Source organism: Euprymna scolopes, chromosome 43 (assembly GCF_053919585.1).
Source record: "Euprymna scolopes isolate OS-2025 chromosome 43, ASM5391958v1, whole genome shotgun sequence".
Classification (NCBI taxonomy): domain Eukaryota; kingdom Metazoa; phylum Mollusca; class Cephalopoda; order Sepiida; family Sepiolidae; genus Euprymna; species Euprymna scolopes.
In genome coordinates, this window is record NC_136524.1 from 35086405 (window position 1) to 35102601 (window position 16197).

Below are 16197 nucleotides of genomic sequence, written 5' to 3' on the forward strand. Positions count from 1 at the left end.
CTTAATCGCCAAATTTCTGGCCAAAAACCGATCACATCGATTTTCCCAAATCTCAGTAACCTGTATATCAAATTTCGAGTCTGTCGACTAAAAATTGACAGAGTTATTGCGTAGGGAAATGTACACAGACACACAGATACACAGACACTTTCATTTATATATATATATATAGAAATAGATATAGATATATATATACTATCTTGCTCTTCTCTCCTGATGAAAAACATTGAGCTTTGAAATACCATACTCTAAATAAGTATCAATAAGTATCTTTATATTTCACATGTTTTTCTTTATTGATTTGGTGATCAAATAAATTTTATTTATCTTTTAATTGCTTCTTAAGTTATTAAAACCTTCTACATTTTCTTTTTAACTTTGAAAAATTTTGAAAAAACTACGAAGACGGGAGTAGTAACATTTAATCATGCAACCTTTTGTGCTCCTGAATTGAATTTATTTTTGTACATAGTCACCACCATTCTCAATGCACTTTTTTTTTTTTTGCCAGGAATTCAATGACACATCTCTGTTTCTGACACACGTCCATGACAGGGGTGCTTTCTTGAAATCTTACACTGTCAATATCTGCAACAGAGAGATGAAACTTTCAGGTCATGAATGCATCAGTTCGGTTATGATAACAATAGGATCTGCAATCCCACCTATGATCCATTTGGGCGTGATAAAAAAAAAAAAAAAAAAAAATAGAAGCCATTACTTTTGGAACGCGCTTTGTAGGTATATTAGAGTTGGATGATACAATTTTAGTTTCAGTGTCCGCTTTTTTGGGGTTTTTTTTTCGGTTTCCATTTTTTTTTTTTTTAATTTAATATTTTACACTCTAAGGAAGCCATTCACTCTGGTGTGATGAGAATTCATATTTGACATCTTGTTTCATTAAGTAGGCGATCAACCTTGTGACTCAATCATTAAGGAGTTTACTGTTTAAATATAACTTCTTTTTTTTTAATGATTCATCCCTCTCACTTTAAACACTTAATTAATCTATGAAAGATTCTTTATAAAGATTTTATGAAGAACTAGCAGGAAGATCTGACTGATTGCTAGGGATTGAATTGTATTTTTTTTTTCTTTTTTATTATGCTCATAACACCATCACACTTTCTTTGTTCTTAAAAGTAAAAAAAAAAAGAAGAAAAAAAGAATGAAAAAAAAAGAAAAGAAAAACAATTTGAACGTGATAATAAAGAGGAGAAAGAAAATAAGAAGCAGGGAAATGTAAAAAAGAAGGAGGACGAGATGGGGAAGGAAGAGGAGGAGGTGGAGGAGAAGAAGAAGAAGAAGAAGAAGAGAAGAAAGAGAGGTAATAAACAAGAAAAAGAAAAACAAGGAGGAGGAGAAGAAGAGGGGGAACAAGAAGGTGGAGGGGAATTGGTGGAAAAGAAGGCCGATGAGAAGAGAGGGGGTCAAAAATAAGGCAAAGAATGAAAAGAGGCTAACATTAAAATAATATTAGCAAGCTAGCAAGAAGACCCGATGTTGTGTCGTGGGATTGAATGAGAATCCCTACCATGTACCTTTTTCACTATGCTCATAACATTATATTGATTTCTTTGTTTTTATTCCCCCCTCCCACTTCCCACCCCAATATAGTTAGAGGATGATGAAATGTTAGAAAACCCTCTCAATTAGTTTCTTATATAATAGACTAGAAAATTTTCATTAGTCGCCATTTTGTTTTACTAAAGTTGGAGAAAAAATAATTTACATGCATACACATTGTTCATTTTATCGTTTGAAGTTAAAAAAAAAAAAACATGGCGACCACTGAAGATCATAACATATTACGTTGGAAAATCTAATGCCTTAATCGCAAGAAAATTATTTGTCTGCACCACTTTTTAATGTGATATTCGGTTTCAGAACCCCCCCCCCCCCAAAAAAAAAACCTTTAAAAGTCGTCAATTTAAAGGTGATTGTTCTATTGGAGAAAAATTGCAAATTGACCAATTTATTTAGTCTCTCTTTCTCTATTCTCCTCCCCCTCTCTCCATATATATATATATATGATTACTTCGTTTAATCACATAAATTAATATACGAAAGTATAATTTTATGCTTAAACTTAAAGTATTTACTTCAACAGTGCTCGATACGTAGGTAGAGCTAGGTGGTAATTTATAAAAATATATATGGCAATTAAGCTACACAGAATATTCTGCGTTTCATTCTCGTGAGAATTCATCAGACTTACATATATATATATATATATATATATTTCTGTAGAAATATATTTTCTTATATACCAATTCTTATTTAAGAAGCTCAATGTAATTACAGAGCAATATAGAGAATAAATGACAAAAAGTTATATTCCAAAATTCATGATGTTAATCATCTTATAATTAATTCCTTTAATTCAGTTGACTTATACAATTCTTGACAGTATCTGTTTCGTAGCGCAAAGTTTTACAACATATATATATATATATATATATATATATATATAAATATACATACTAGCAGAAGTACCCGTCATTGACTGGGTTCAAAAACAGCCTACAGAAAATGGACTGTAATTGATGAAAGTATGATAGGTTATGAAAAGGAGGGGTTGTAAAGAGATAGGTTTTGATACTCAAAAATTTTACCCTAAGCAAAATATGATGAAAGTAAAGATAATTTTCGCGAAAATATATTTTTTATATCAACTTTGTTTCCATTCGTAGCCAAGAGTGACCAACAAAATGATGTTTCCTTACAAAGAGAAAATGTTATAAATATAATAATATAAATATACAAGAAATAAATGTTACCATAGTCAATAAAAGTTACTTTTATGGTTCATTGGTTTGTATTTTTAAGTAGTTTGTAAAAAAAAAAAAGTTTTTTTTTAATTCACAAACCGGTTTAAAAAAATCAAAATGGCAGCGACTTTGAAATGGAGAGCTCCGTTTTCAATTTGAAGGAGGGGCACCTGAGCATTCTGTGTTAACAGTTTAAGAGAGTTCCATCAACGGAAGGAATATTTATAAACATATTTTAATGTTTTCCGTTATTTTGTGCTTGAGGAATATTCGATTATGGCAGTTGTAGTTTATATAAAAATTCATTTAAGTAGTTATCGCCTCAAATTTTGTTTTAATTTCGGTTCGCTGAAATTATTTCAAGTAAAGAGCATTAAAAACTATTTCAAAACAAAAAAAACATGAACTGAAATTTTATTGACTATGGCAACATTTATTTCTTGTATATTTATTTTTTTCGGGTAGTCGTTTGTTGGCTTTTCTGCTAAACACTCTTACTAAATAATATCGACGAAATATCGAAAAACAAAGAAACAAAAACAGTTTTGAAAAATAATGAAGCTTTACTTACTTTAGTAAAATAATCCGAAACAGCAAAATGGGATATTGAAAAAGTAAACACGTAATTACTTTAGTTTTTTAGAGCAAAGAATCGATATAAATATGAATAAGAAGAAAATGGCGCCCTTTTCAAGCAGAACAGCTTCGTTTCAGTTTTACAGTATTGAACGGTGTAGTATTGCGCCGTCGGATTCAGGGTTGTACTATTGTAATGTAAAGAACACACAGAAAGGGTTGTAATCAATTGAATTCTTTCTAGTACACTGACAAAAAAAACTTAAACAGATATAAAAATAAAAAGGTTATGTAAATGTTTTTAAAAAGACACATAATCATGTGAGCAGGATTTTTTCCTTCTTTTGACATGATAACAAGTAACGTTCTTATTTTTTATTATTTATCTATTTTCGAAAGAGTGCCACGTGCAAGTGGAGAAGGAAAAAAAACAGAGTTATGCAAAATTTGTGTCGAGAATTCTCTAAAGTTCCCACTTTTATTTTGACTTTCACTTTAATAAGAACGTGAATTTATGAGATGAATTTATTTGACACAATATGATTCAACTCAAAAAATGAATAAAAGCTAACGTGAATTAATATTAAAGTTAAGGTGTTATTGTGGACCCTCATCCCTTTTAAAAAACCTTGTTAAACTTTGTGACATATTTACATTCTATGGAGGTCAGCCGCGAATGAACACCCAATAATTTTATTATACAATATTTCTTCAAACTGAAACATAATTATCAAAGTATACTTACGGAAATAGATATGAAAAGTCTTTGTTAAAGTTTGTGCCATATTTCCATGGAGTACATGCGCGAATGCAGACCCCACAATTTTATTATACCATCCCTATTTAAGTTGAAACATACTTATCAAAGTATTCTTATGTACATCTATATCAAAAACCCTTGTAAACGTTTTTTTTTATTTTTTTATTTTTTATTTCCATACTTTGGGGGCCAGGCACGAACGCAGACCCCACAATTTTTATGAACCACCATTCTGCCAGATCAAACATACCCATTCCTGACCCTCGATACATCTTCTATGATGATATGTAATAAGTTTTTTAAAATAGTCAACCATATAGGAGCCTATTCGTGACCACACACACACACACGTTCAGCTTTATATATATATATATATATATATATATATATATATATATATATATATATATATATATATATTGTAAATTATGAAAATTAAAAATTTACCAGAGATTTATTGTTAAACACAGAATACAAAAAAGTTTTTTCCTAATTAAAATTCAACGTTAACGAGTTTCTGAGAAGTTGGCGTTTTTGTTTTGTATACCATGATCTAAAGAAGTATTGTATTGTTTAAATATTTAGGGAGTATACCAATAGTTGATGCTTTAAAGTGTTCAATTGAAATGAGTTCAATAGACGATTACCTGATTCTAAAGGTTACAAGAATTTATCGGTCAAGAAGATTAAACCCATGAAACTTAATATTCAAATGAAAACAAAGAATGAATTAAATTCAAACGATTATTGATAACATTGTCAATTTTAAGTGCATTGATAATATTATCACTAATTTACTGATTAGAAATTAAAAAAAAAAAAAAAACACTTTTTATTCATTTAAAAAGAGGCCTTTGTATATGCTATTCTCGCTTGTGCACACACACACACACACACACACACACACACACACACACACACATTTCTTTTTTAAGTATCTTGCTGAACAATAAATACTTGGAAGTCATAATTTACAGGTTTAAATTGTGTTCTTTTATGACAAGCTCTATTTCCTATTTTCGGTGTATTGAGCTTTTTATTTGGTTGAGATTATATATATATATATATATATATATATATATATATATATACACTTCAGAATAAAATTATCTAACAATCAACTGATATGGAAACCTGTAATTATAGGTCTTACAAAATATTATTGGTGGTTATATTCTATAAGTACTATCCCATCTAAATACAAATTGCTCGATATACAAGATAGAGCAAATAAATCAAATTTTAGTCATTCAATAAATTAAAAAATTTATGACGTGAAATGGTTAAATTTCAGATCAAAAGATTTTTATTATTCTATATAAGACAAAGAATACATTTGAAATATTATAACTCTTTATCCTATTGGATTTCGATGTCTACCATCTCTTCAGAGGAGAAAATATTAATAGGGTAAACCGTTATAATTATTTGCTAATATTTTCTCCTCTGAAGAGATGATAGACATCGAAATCCAAAAGGATAAAGAGTTATAATATTTCAAATGTATTCTTTGTCTTACATAGAATAATAAAAATCTTTTGATTTGAAATTTAACTATTTCACGTCATAAATTTTTTAATTTATTGAATGACTAAAATTTAATATATATATATATATATATTTCTGTAGAAATATATTTTTTATAATACATACCAATCCTTATTTAAGAAGCTCAATGTAATTACAGAGCAATATAGAGAATAAATGACAAAAAACTATATCCTAAAATTCATGAATCATTATAAGATGGTCCACATCATGAATTTTGGAATATCGTTTTTTATCATTTATTCTATATATATATATATATATATATATATATATATATAACATAAAAATTCATACAGTTTCTGAAAAAAGGTGGAAGGGAGAGGCGTATATACAGACAAACTGATACACAAGCATAATCGATATCGCTTGAAGAGGTCTCTAGTTACTTGTAATTGGCTGATCAAAACATGCTCATGAATGTGTAGCGACATATTAATACTTATATCAAATTAAAAGTATATATATATATATACTATAAAGGAGATATATATAATTTAAAGGAGATTAGAACAATAGTCTAAAGAGCTGAGTGTATTTTAATGTAACAGTGAAATTACTAGTTTTATTAAAATACAGGAAAGAAAAAGTGCTCATTGTAATTTAGATATATAATAAGCTCGATAGGTAAATATCCTAGAGCTAATTCAATATTAAGTAATGTGATTGATAATTAAAAATTTAAAAATCAAATTATAATTAAATTAAAAATCAGTTTCACAAGAAGGAACAACAACGTAAAAATAATTATATATATATATATATATATATATATATATATATATATATATATATATATAATTATTATATTTAATCACATAAATTAATATACAAAGATATAATTTTATGCATAAATTTTCCTATTTACTTCAATAAATCGGTAGAGTTAGGTAGTAAGTTATGAAAATATATATGGCAATTAAGCTACACAGAATATTCCGCGTTTCATTTCCATAACTTACTGTATATACATACATATATATATATATATGATTATTAAAAGGTATAAAATCTGCAAATATGAAATTTAAAATGGTGGTGGTGAGATTGCGGCAATGTATACATAGGAGAAACACAACGTGATCTTAATAAGAGGTTATATGAACACAAAAGAAATATGAAAAATAATAATACATTTAATGCTTTTTTCTGTCACATTATGGAAATGATCAACATTTTAACTTTGATAATGTGACTCTCCTAAAAAACACATGCACAATAAATCAACACGTCGTTTAATTGAATCTGCTCTCATTTGCAAATCTACTAATACTATGAAGCAAAGGAAAGGTTTCGTCTATATTTCTCCCTATCTGTCAAAAATCATTATCAATGAAAACAATTTAGATCCGGGATAAACCTAAATACTCCATTATTAATTTCTTTTATATCATTTTTTTTTGTCTTACAAACATCATAAACTATATCTATGCATATAACTGCTTAATTTATATGAAAACTCTCCCCTATTAGTATATATAGCCCTAAACATTCAACCCTCTGGTCATTGAGAAAGCTTGCATAAGACGGGCGAAACGTCAAGCCTCTAAGTCTCTCCGCTTCCATTTTAAATTTCATATATATATATATATATATATATATATGTATATATATATATATGTATATATATAATATATGTATATATATATATATGTATATATATATATATGTATATGTATATATATATATATATGTATATATATATATATATGTATATATATATATGTATATATATATATGTATATATATATATATGTATATATATATATATATATATATATATATATATATATATATGTATATATATATGTATATATATATATATATATATATATGTATATATATATATATGTATATATATATATATGTATATATATATATATGTATATATATATATATATATGTATATATATATATGTATATATATATATATGTATATATATATATATATGTATATATATATATATATGTATATATATATATATATGTATATATATATATATGTATATATATATATATATGTATATATATATATATATGTATATATATATATATATGTATATATATATATATATATATATATATATATATATACACTAGCAAAAGTACCCGTCGTTGACTGGGTTCAAAAACAGCCTACAGAAAATGGTCATTATTGCTGAAGTCAGAGAAATAGTTTTTTTTAAATACAATTATTACATTTTAATAATTATAGAAGATTTCAGCTGGAAATAAAGAAGTATATATATATATATATATATATATATATATATATATATATATATATATACATATATATATATATATATATATACTAGCAAAAGTACCCGTCGTTGACTGGGTTCAAAAACAGCCTACAGAAAATGGACTCTGATTTATGAAAGTATGATAGGTTATGAAAAGGAAGGGTTGTAAAGAGATAGCTTCGAATTTGGGGGTATCAAAAACCAAAGCAAAATATGATGAAAGTAAAAATAAAATAGATAAACCCCATAATTTATTATACCATACCTGTTCACACTGAAACACTTATCACAATATTCTGTGGATCTATATTAAAAAACCTTGTTAAACTTTGTGACATATTTCCATTCTATGGAAGTCAGGCACGAACGAACACCCAATAATTTTATTATACCATATTTCTTCAAACTGAAACATAATTATTAAAGTATACCTACGCAGATAGATATGAAAAGTCTTTATTAAAGTTTGTGCCTATTTCCATTCTATGGAGGCCATGCGCGAACACAGACCCCACAATTTTATTATATTATCCCTATTTAAGTTAAAACATACTTATCAAAGTATTATTATGTACATCTATATCAAAATTATGTACATCTATATCAAAAACACTTGTAAAAATTTTTTTTTTAATTTTTTATTTCCATACTTTGTGGACCAGGCACGTACGCAGACCCCACAATTTTAATGAACCACCGTTCTGCCAGATCAAACATACCCATTCCTGTGTCTCGATACATCTTCTATGATTATATGTAATCAGTTTTTTAAAGTAGTCAACCATATAGGAGCCTATTCGTGACCAGAGAGAGAGAGACACACACACACACACACACACACACACACACATTCAGCTTTATATACATATATATATATATATATGTGAATCAATAAAGAAAGAAAATAATAATATAAGACTATATAGTAATATATATAGATTTATTCATTTATTCAATAAGCGTATACATCAATTGGGGTGTAGGGTAAGTGAGAACTCTTTATACCATGGTATTTCGAAGCTTAATGCTTCTCATCAGAAAAGAGAAGATGTTAGGTAATATAATAGGGATACGAGGGCTAGCGATAGTTACATTAGGTGTGAAATAAAATATTGAGGCTGTTTGGGGGAGCTAAATTGATCTCTATGATATAGGAGTAGTATAGTTTTTATTATATGATGCAGGTAGGTATATGGTGTATCTGTCATAGTGTGAAAAAAATGTGTGATTAGACTCTCGGGGGAGAATATAGGGTACATTAATTGAAGGAAGATGCTTGTTCAATCATATGTATTAAAAGGGTATAGCTATGGAAAGGGTTTACATGAAATATGAGGTTTTTGCTATGACTGTATATTTTAGAAAGGGTATCTGCAATTATGACAGTACTTAAAAGATATATAAATTATTAGGAATAATATTAAGATAATAAATGTTAGGGGATGAATTATAAAGGATACAATATAGGAAGATTTTAGTTGAATAAGATAGCGAATAAACAAATAAGGGGATAAAACACAAAGAAGTATGGGATGAAAAGATATAAAAATATAAGGATTATAGTGTGATAATCTTCAATCAATATATATAAAAGACAAAATGTGTGTGTGTGTGTGTATGTGTGTGTGCGTGTGTGTGTGTGTGTGTGTGTGCGTGTGTGTGTGTCTGTGTGTGCGTGTGTGTGTGTCGCAAACACTTTCGACACAGGCGACGGATTTTCACGAGATTGGTATCATTTTAGCTCGAATCTTCGGGCGAAAAATATTGAAAAATTGGCTAAAAACATTAATTCCTTCACCCTCAACGGGACACTTTTCTACAGGGAGGGGTAGTAAAATATCGTTCCTTCATGACAAGATAGCCATATACACATGCTCAAAAAAACAGTCTTTCTTGAATTAGTTTAAATAAAAAAAAAAACAACCCAATTTCGCTGACGCACTCTTACCTCAGTGGGTTAAGGAGCGGCAACATTATCTTAAGGTTGCATGTTCGAATGGTGATGTAAGATTTTTTTTTTTCAATTTTTAAAGTTTTGATATTGGAACAGGGTTTTTTTCCATCACGTTCACTGTTTTTTTTTTTGTTTTTGTTTTTCCGTTTTTTTTACGTCGTTTTATTTTTAATTTAATAATATTTAAACAGGGTTATTACTTCGCTTATTCTTTAGTTTCCATTTTGATTTGATTTACCCCTCCCTCCCAAAACACACACACCTCCAAACACCCAGGCAACACCGAGTACCCCCCCCCACTAGTAGGTAATAAAAGTTATAAGAGATACAAAGTTATTAAATATAGGAGAATAAAAATAGGGGAATAAAATCATTATTATTTATTAGGTACAATATAGATACAATAGAGAATTGGTTCTATAATAATAAATATGAAATCTGCATAAATTAAAATACTATATTTAAGCGTATTTTATGACTGGGCAATACCTGATGGCCTGCTAGTCTTCAATGAAAGAAAATTTTTGATATATTTAATTTCCATTAAGGAGGGGGGTACTAAGGATGGATATATACAGCAAAAAATGGGCTTCAACAGATGTTCTTATTGTAAACTTTTCCCAAGCACACAAAAACCAATGATTACACACAAACTCCTCAAAAGAATTAACTGCAAATCAATGAAAAGACAAAAACAAATCCTACTAAAAACTACATATGGCGTGATATTTGCTAAAGCCAATAGTTACACACACATCCCTTTACCTGACATACCTCAATATGTTCAATAAGGAATACATTCCCCTCTCAGGTATAGCCTCTCTTCCAAATTATGTTTCTTTCTTATTGATCTGACAAATAAATTCATACATATCTATTTTATCTCCTCTATAATTTGTTCATATGTTGAGCTTCCTGATAAGAATGATAAGTCTACATTTAAAGAATCCTTCATTATTCTTAAATACCCTCTGAGACTATATATATATATATATATATATATATATATATATATATATATATATATATATATACATACATACATACACATTAGCAGTTTAGCCCAGCTTTGCTAATATATATTAAAAAGTTTGAGATGTTCAGGTAACTTACACCTAAAATTTCAAGTGTTTAGACCAAAAATTAACAGGGGAGTTTGGTAGAGTCTGCAAAGGTCAACTCTTTCAACTTTGACCTCTTGGCAGCCAAATTTTTGATTAAAAACTGATTAAAAAGTTTGCTGCATGTCTGAATACCAGTTATGTAAAATTCAAATGTTTTGACCCAAAATTTGCTGAATAGTTTGCTAGAGATCACAATGGTCAAATCTTTGTAACTTTGACCCCTTATTAGCCAAATTATAGGCCAAAAACCAATTAAAAATCTTGTCCTATGTCTGAATACACTTTATGTAAAATTTCAAATGTTTAGACCAAAAATTGGCTGAGAGGGCAAATTTTTTTAAACTTTGACCTCAATTTTGACCCCATAACATTTATTGTTTTGGGCTCAAATCAAATTAAAAAGTTTGATCCATGTCTAAGGAACCTACATCTAAAACTTCAAGTATTTAGACCCAAAATTGGCAGAGGAGTTTGGTAGAGTTTTCAAAGGTAAAACGTGGAACTTTGACCCCTTGACAACAAAATTTCTGGCCAAAAACCGATTAAAAAGATTTTCCCAAATCACAATACCCATTATGTCAAATCTCGAGTCTGTAGACTGAAAATTGATAGAGTAATTTGGTAGGGAAATGTACACACACAGACACACACACATACACAATTTCATGCAAATATGGAAGGTTTTTAACCTTTAAAACTATTTCAAAAAAAACTTATTTAATTTTTATTTTTTATCATTCGTTAGAAAACTATTTAGTCAGTAAGTCATTTAATAACCTGCAATCACTGCATCAACTTGCTCTCTCGAATTCACTATAGTACCAATGGTAATTTAAGGGATCATCAGTTGTTTATCATGAAACACTGCTTTGGGGATTTAAAAACAAAACAGTATATTAAATCATGGCACCACAGCAGTGTTGATCAAACACCACCTCCCTTGATCTTAAAAAGAAGATATATTATATATATATATATATATATATATATATATATATATATATATATATATATATATATATATGTCTATGTATGAGTATATACTGCATTAGATCATGTCTTTAAAATATACTCATAAAGTATGTCCCCCTATATCCCCCCCTCTCTTATTAACAAGTCTTTTCTGTTTAATCGTTTTCAGAAAAAATTCCCTGTTTTGACACCCTCTCTTCCCGTTTTATATGTAGTTCATTTACATTCACTCTCCCTGTCTTTAACCCTTTTCCTTTCTACTCACAATCTCCATTACATTGGATCTTATCCCCCCCCCCCATCCTTTTTTTCCTTCTCTTCCTTTCTTTCACCTTCTTCAGCCTTCGCTTTCAATGTCTGGAATTTTAAATGTTACATACCCCCACCCCCCCCGCTCTTCCCTAAATATCAACATGTTTTATTTTTAAACAAATTATTCTCTCATCTTTCATTTAAGAACCGGACTCCGTCAGTAGAAGACAAACTTTATTAAGTCGCCTGACGAGGACTTGTGGTCTTGATCGACCACTTGTCCAAAACATTAGCATGTCCGGTGTTGCAACCATGGAAATTTGTCTATATCAATAATATTTATATATATATATATATATATATATATATATATATATATATATATATATATATAGTCATCCACATACAGTACTGCTCCGTTGTTTCACAGTTCATCAGTGCAGCTAGACAGGCAACTACCTCAAGCCAGGATTGAAACCTGACCACATGTATGACAGTCAAGACTCCTAATCATTATCGGTGGCTGCTGTGCGAGTTGTGAATTAACGATGTTTTTACAATGTCCGAAATACCTAAACTCGATTTGTTTACACAAAGAGCATTGCTTTATACGCTAATGGTAATTCGTGTATCATTTCTCAATATGCTCAACTTAAGATGAGGAGCATTATAGTCATCCTCATGCAGTACTGTTTCGCTGTTTATATATATATATATAATTTCATGTTTTTAAATCCCCCAAAACATTGTTTCACGGTAAACAACTGATGATCCCTTTAAGAACATTGGTACTATTGTTTGTTCATGTAAGTAAAACTATTTAGCGATATGGGAGATTGACTTACTGACAAAATAATGTCCTCATAAAGGAAAAAAATTTTTTTTATAGTTTTAAATATTTTAAAGAAATTTTCTAGACTATATATATATCCATATATCTATAAAAGTGAAAATGTGTGTGTGTGTGTGTGTGTGTGTGTGTGTGTGTGTGTGTGTGTGTGTGTGTACACATTTCCTTTACCAAATAACTGTCAATTTTTGGGCTAGAGACTCGAGATTTGACATAAGGAATATTGAGATTTGGGAAAATCTTTTTAATAATTTTTCAGCCAGAAATTTTACCTTTGAAAACTCTACCAAACTTCTTCACCAATTTTGGGTCTAAACACTTGAAATTTTAAATGTAGGTTACTTGGACATGGATCAAACTTTTTAATTTGGTTTGAGCCCTAAAAATGAATTTTATGGGGTCAAAATTGAGGTTAAAGTTTTAAAAAATTTTACTTCTGTGGTCTCTACCAAATTACTCAGCCAATTTCTGGTCTAATCATTTGATATTTTATATAAAGTGTATTCAGAGATAGGGCAAGCTTTTTAATCGGTTTGGGTTCAAAATATTTGGCCTTTGCATTGTCTAGCAAACTACTCAGCCAATTTTTGGTATAAACATTTGAAATTTATACATAACGGGTATTTAGACATGAGGCAAGCATTTTAATCAGTTTTGGGGCGAAAATTTGGCTGCCAGAAGGTCAAAGTTGAAAGAGTTGACCTTTGCAGGTTCTACCAAATTCCTCTGCCAATTTCGGGTCTGAAGGCTAGATGTAGGTAACTTAGACATGGGTAAAACTTTGTATTTTGATTTGAGACCAAAATAATAAATGTTAAGGGGTCAAAATTGGGGTCAAAGTTAGCAAAGCCGGGTTGAACTGTTAGTATATATATATATATATATATATATATATATATATATATATATATATATATATATATATACATACATATATATATATATAAATATATATATATATATATATATATATATACATACATATATATATATATAAATATATATATATTTATTCAGGGGCAAAGTAACCAATAAGGTTTAACGAGGTAAATACAAAAGTGCTCAATACCAAAATAGGGCAGAATATACTTTGTATTTGTTTTTACATAAGCAGTAATATGTCGCTACACATTCATGTACATTTTTCAGTCAGCTAGTAACTAACAACTAGAAACCTCTTCAGGTGACACAGCTTATACGAAAGCAAAGTTTGCAATGAAAACATCAGGTGTTCATAGTCATAGGGAATTAATAATCAGGAGGTTCCGTCAAATGCTGTGGAAAATAGAAATAAAGAAAAAAATGTTGTATGTAAATAGAGGTGTGGATTATGGTCTGTGCTGAAATACAGGAATAAAGAGGAAAAGATAGGGGGTGGGGACAAGACACCAGAGATAAAGATAATAAAAGACTAGACATAAAACTCTATTCAAACCTCGACCTAAATTATCTATTTTGTAGATAAAAAGTTATTGATGACAGACATGTAACAACAACAACAACAGCAGCAGCAGCAACAACAACAAACAAACAAACAAAACAAAACAAAACAAAAACCAAAAACAAAACAGACTTTATGTACAGGATTGAGAAAGGTGATTTGAATGATTAGTTTACATACCTTTTGGAATGTCTGTAAGGAAGATAATCTCTTCAGCTTTTACTCCTATTTCCTTTGTTATTTTTTTGTAACTCTCAACTTCACATTTGCTGCCAGTGACTGTGTCAAAGTGTCCCGAAAACAACTGTAACAGTGATGACAAAGAAATAAAAGAGAAATTATTGAATAAATTATATTTATATGTGCGTTTTGATAACTACATTCAGGCTGTATAATTCAAAGTAATATTCTCATCTTGCTTGCTATTTTCTTCATAATGTTTCGGGTTATAGTCAGCTAACAAACTTCCTAACTTCCGGCTGCTGCCGGAAGCAGTGACAAAACACATTCTGATAAGATTGAATTGGGCCGGTGGGGTGTAAAATATGAGAATTATTTTTGTATATTATTTTATTTCAGTTTATATATAGCCCCCACCCCGCCACGCCATTTTTTTTTTTTAAATAAGTCTGTAAAAAAAAAAAATAAATAAATAACGAAATTATTTGATTTTTTTAGAAAATTTAAAAAATCGTATTGTTTGCATTGTTTATGTTAAAATATGTACAAATAACATGCGGTTCCAATTTTCCCCTTTCTGGGTTTTTAAAATAAAAAATAAAAAAAATAAGAGATTTTTTTTAGAATCTTTCTTGAGAATGCTGCAAAAAATACAATGAATCAATTTTATTTTACAAGTTTTTACTGTTATTATTTGTTATGGGAGTCAAAAATTCCATTTTTATTATGATCGTACCTATGTATATTATATACATTATATATATATATATATATATATATATATATATATATATATATATATATATATATATATATATTCCTTCAGCAGACTATCCATTCACATGAAATCACCTTTTTATTCACCCTATTTCCTCTGCTTCATTTTTTGTTATCAAGTAAGATCTATGACTTACTTGTAGTTTCATCAAATACTTTTGCAAGCAAAATCCGATCCCGCATTTTGCTAAATCCTACCCTCTGATGAGAAGGAAAGTATTTTTTCGAAACTCTGCGGATTAAGGACTATCTACTTATTTAGTGTTTCCTTTTTAAAATTAAATATGTTTTTAACACTTTTTCAAAGTGTGTTTTAACATATTTTATTAACTATTTGTTCTTATATATATATATATATATATATATATATATATATATATATATATATATATATATATATATACAGTTGTGCGCAAAAGTATTCGAGCCCTACTAAAATTGTCTTATTTCTTTGAATGGATACTTCAATAATCTTTAAAACCTTCTTTAACGACTAAGTTCGAATAAACTGTATAGTTTTCAACAAAAAATAATAAAAAGTAATTAGTGCTTGATAATATAAATAAATTTATTTACAAAAATAAAAATATGGATGTTGCAAAAGTATTCGACCCCTTTTCATTAATACCTAGTTGAAGCTCCTTTGACCTTGATTACTGCAAGTAAACGTTTCCTATAACATCTAACGAGACTTCTACATCTGTCCACTGGAATTTTAAGCCACTCTTCTTGACAGTACTGTTTTA

The 16197-nt window shown here is 28.7% G+C and overlaps 1 protein-coding gene across 1 annotated transcript in view; it reads right to left on the reverse strand.

Annotated features, from left to right (window-relative positions):
• LOC145268420 (enolase-phosphatase E1-like) overlaps positions 1-16197 on the reverse strand; it is a 112002-nt gene that overhangs the window by 10690 nt on the left and 85115 nt on the right. The window contains exon 5 of the mRNA XM_080123979.1: positions 14675-14798. Coding sequence (XP_079980105.1) covers positions 14675-14798 — 124 coding nt within the window. The remainder of the gene's footprint in view (positions 1-14674; positions 14799-16197) is intronic.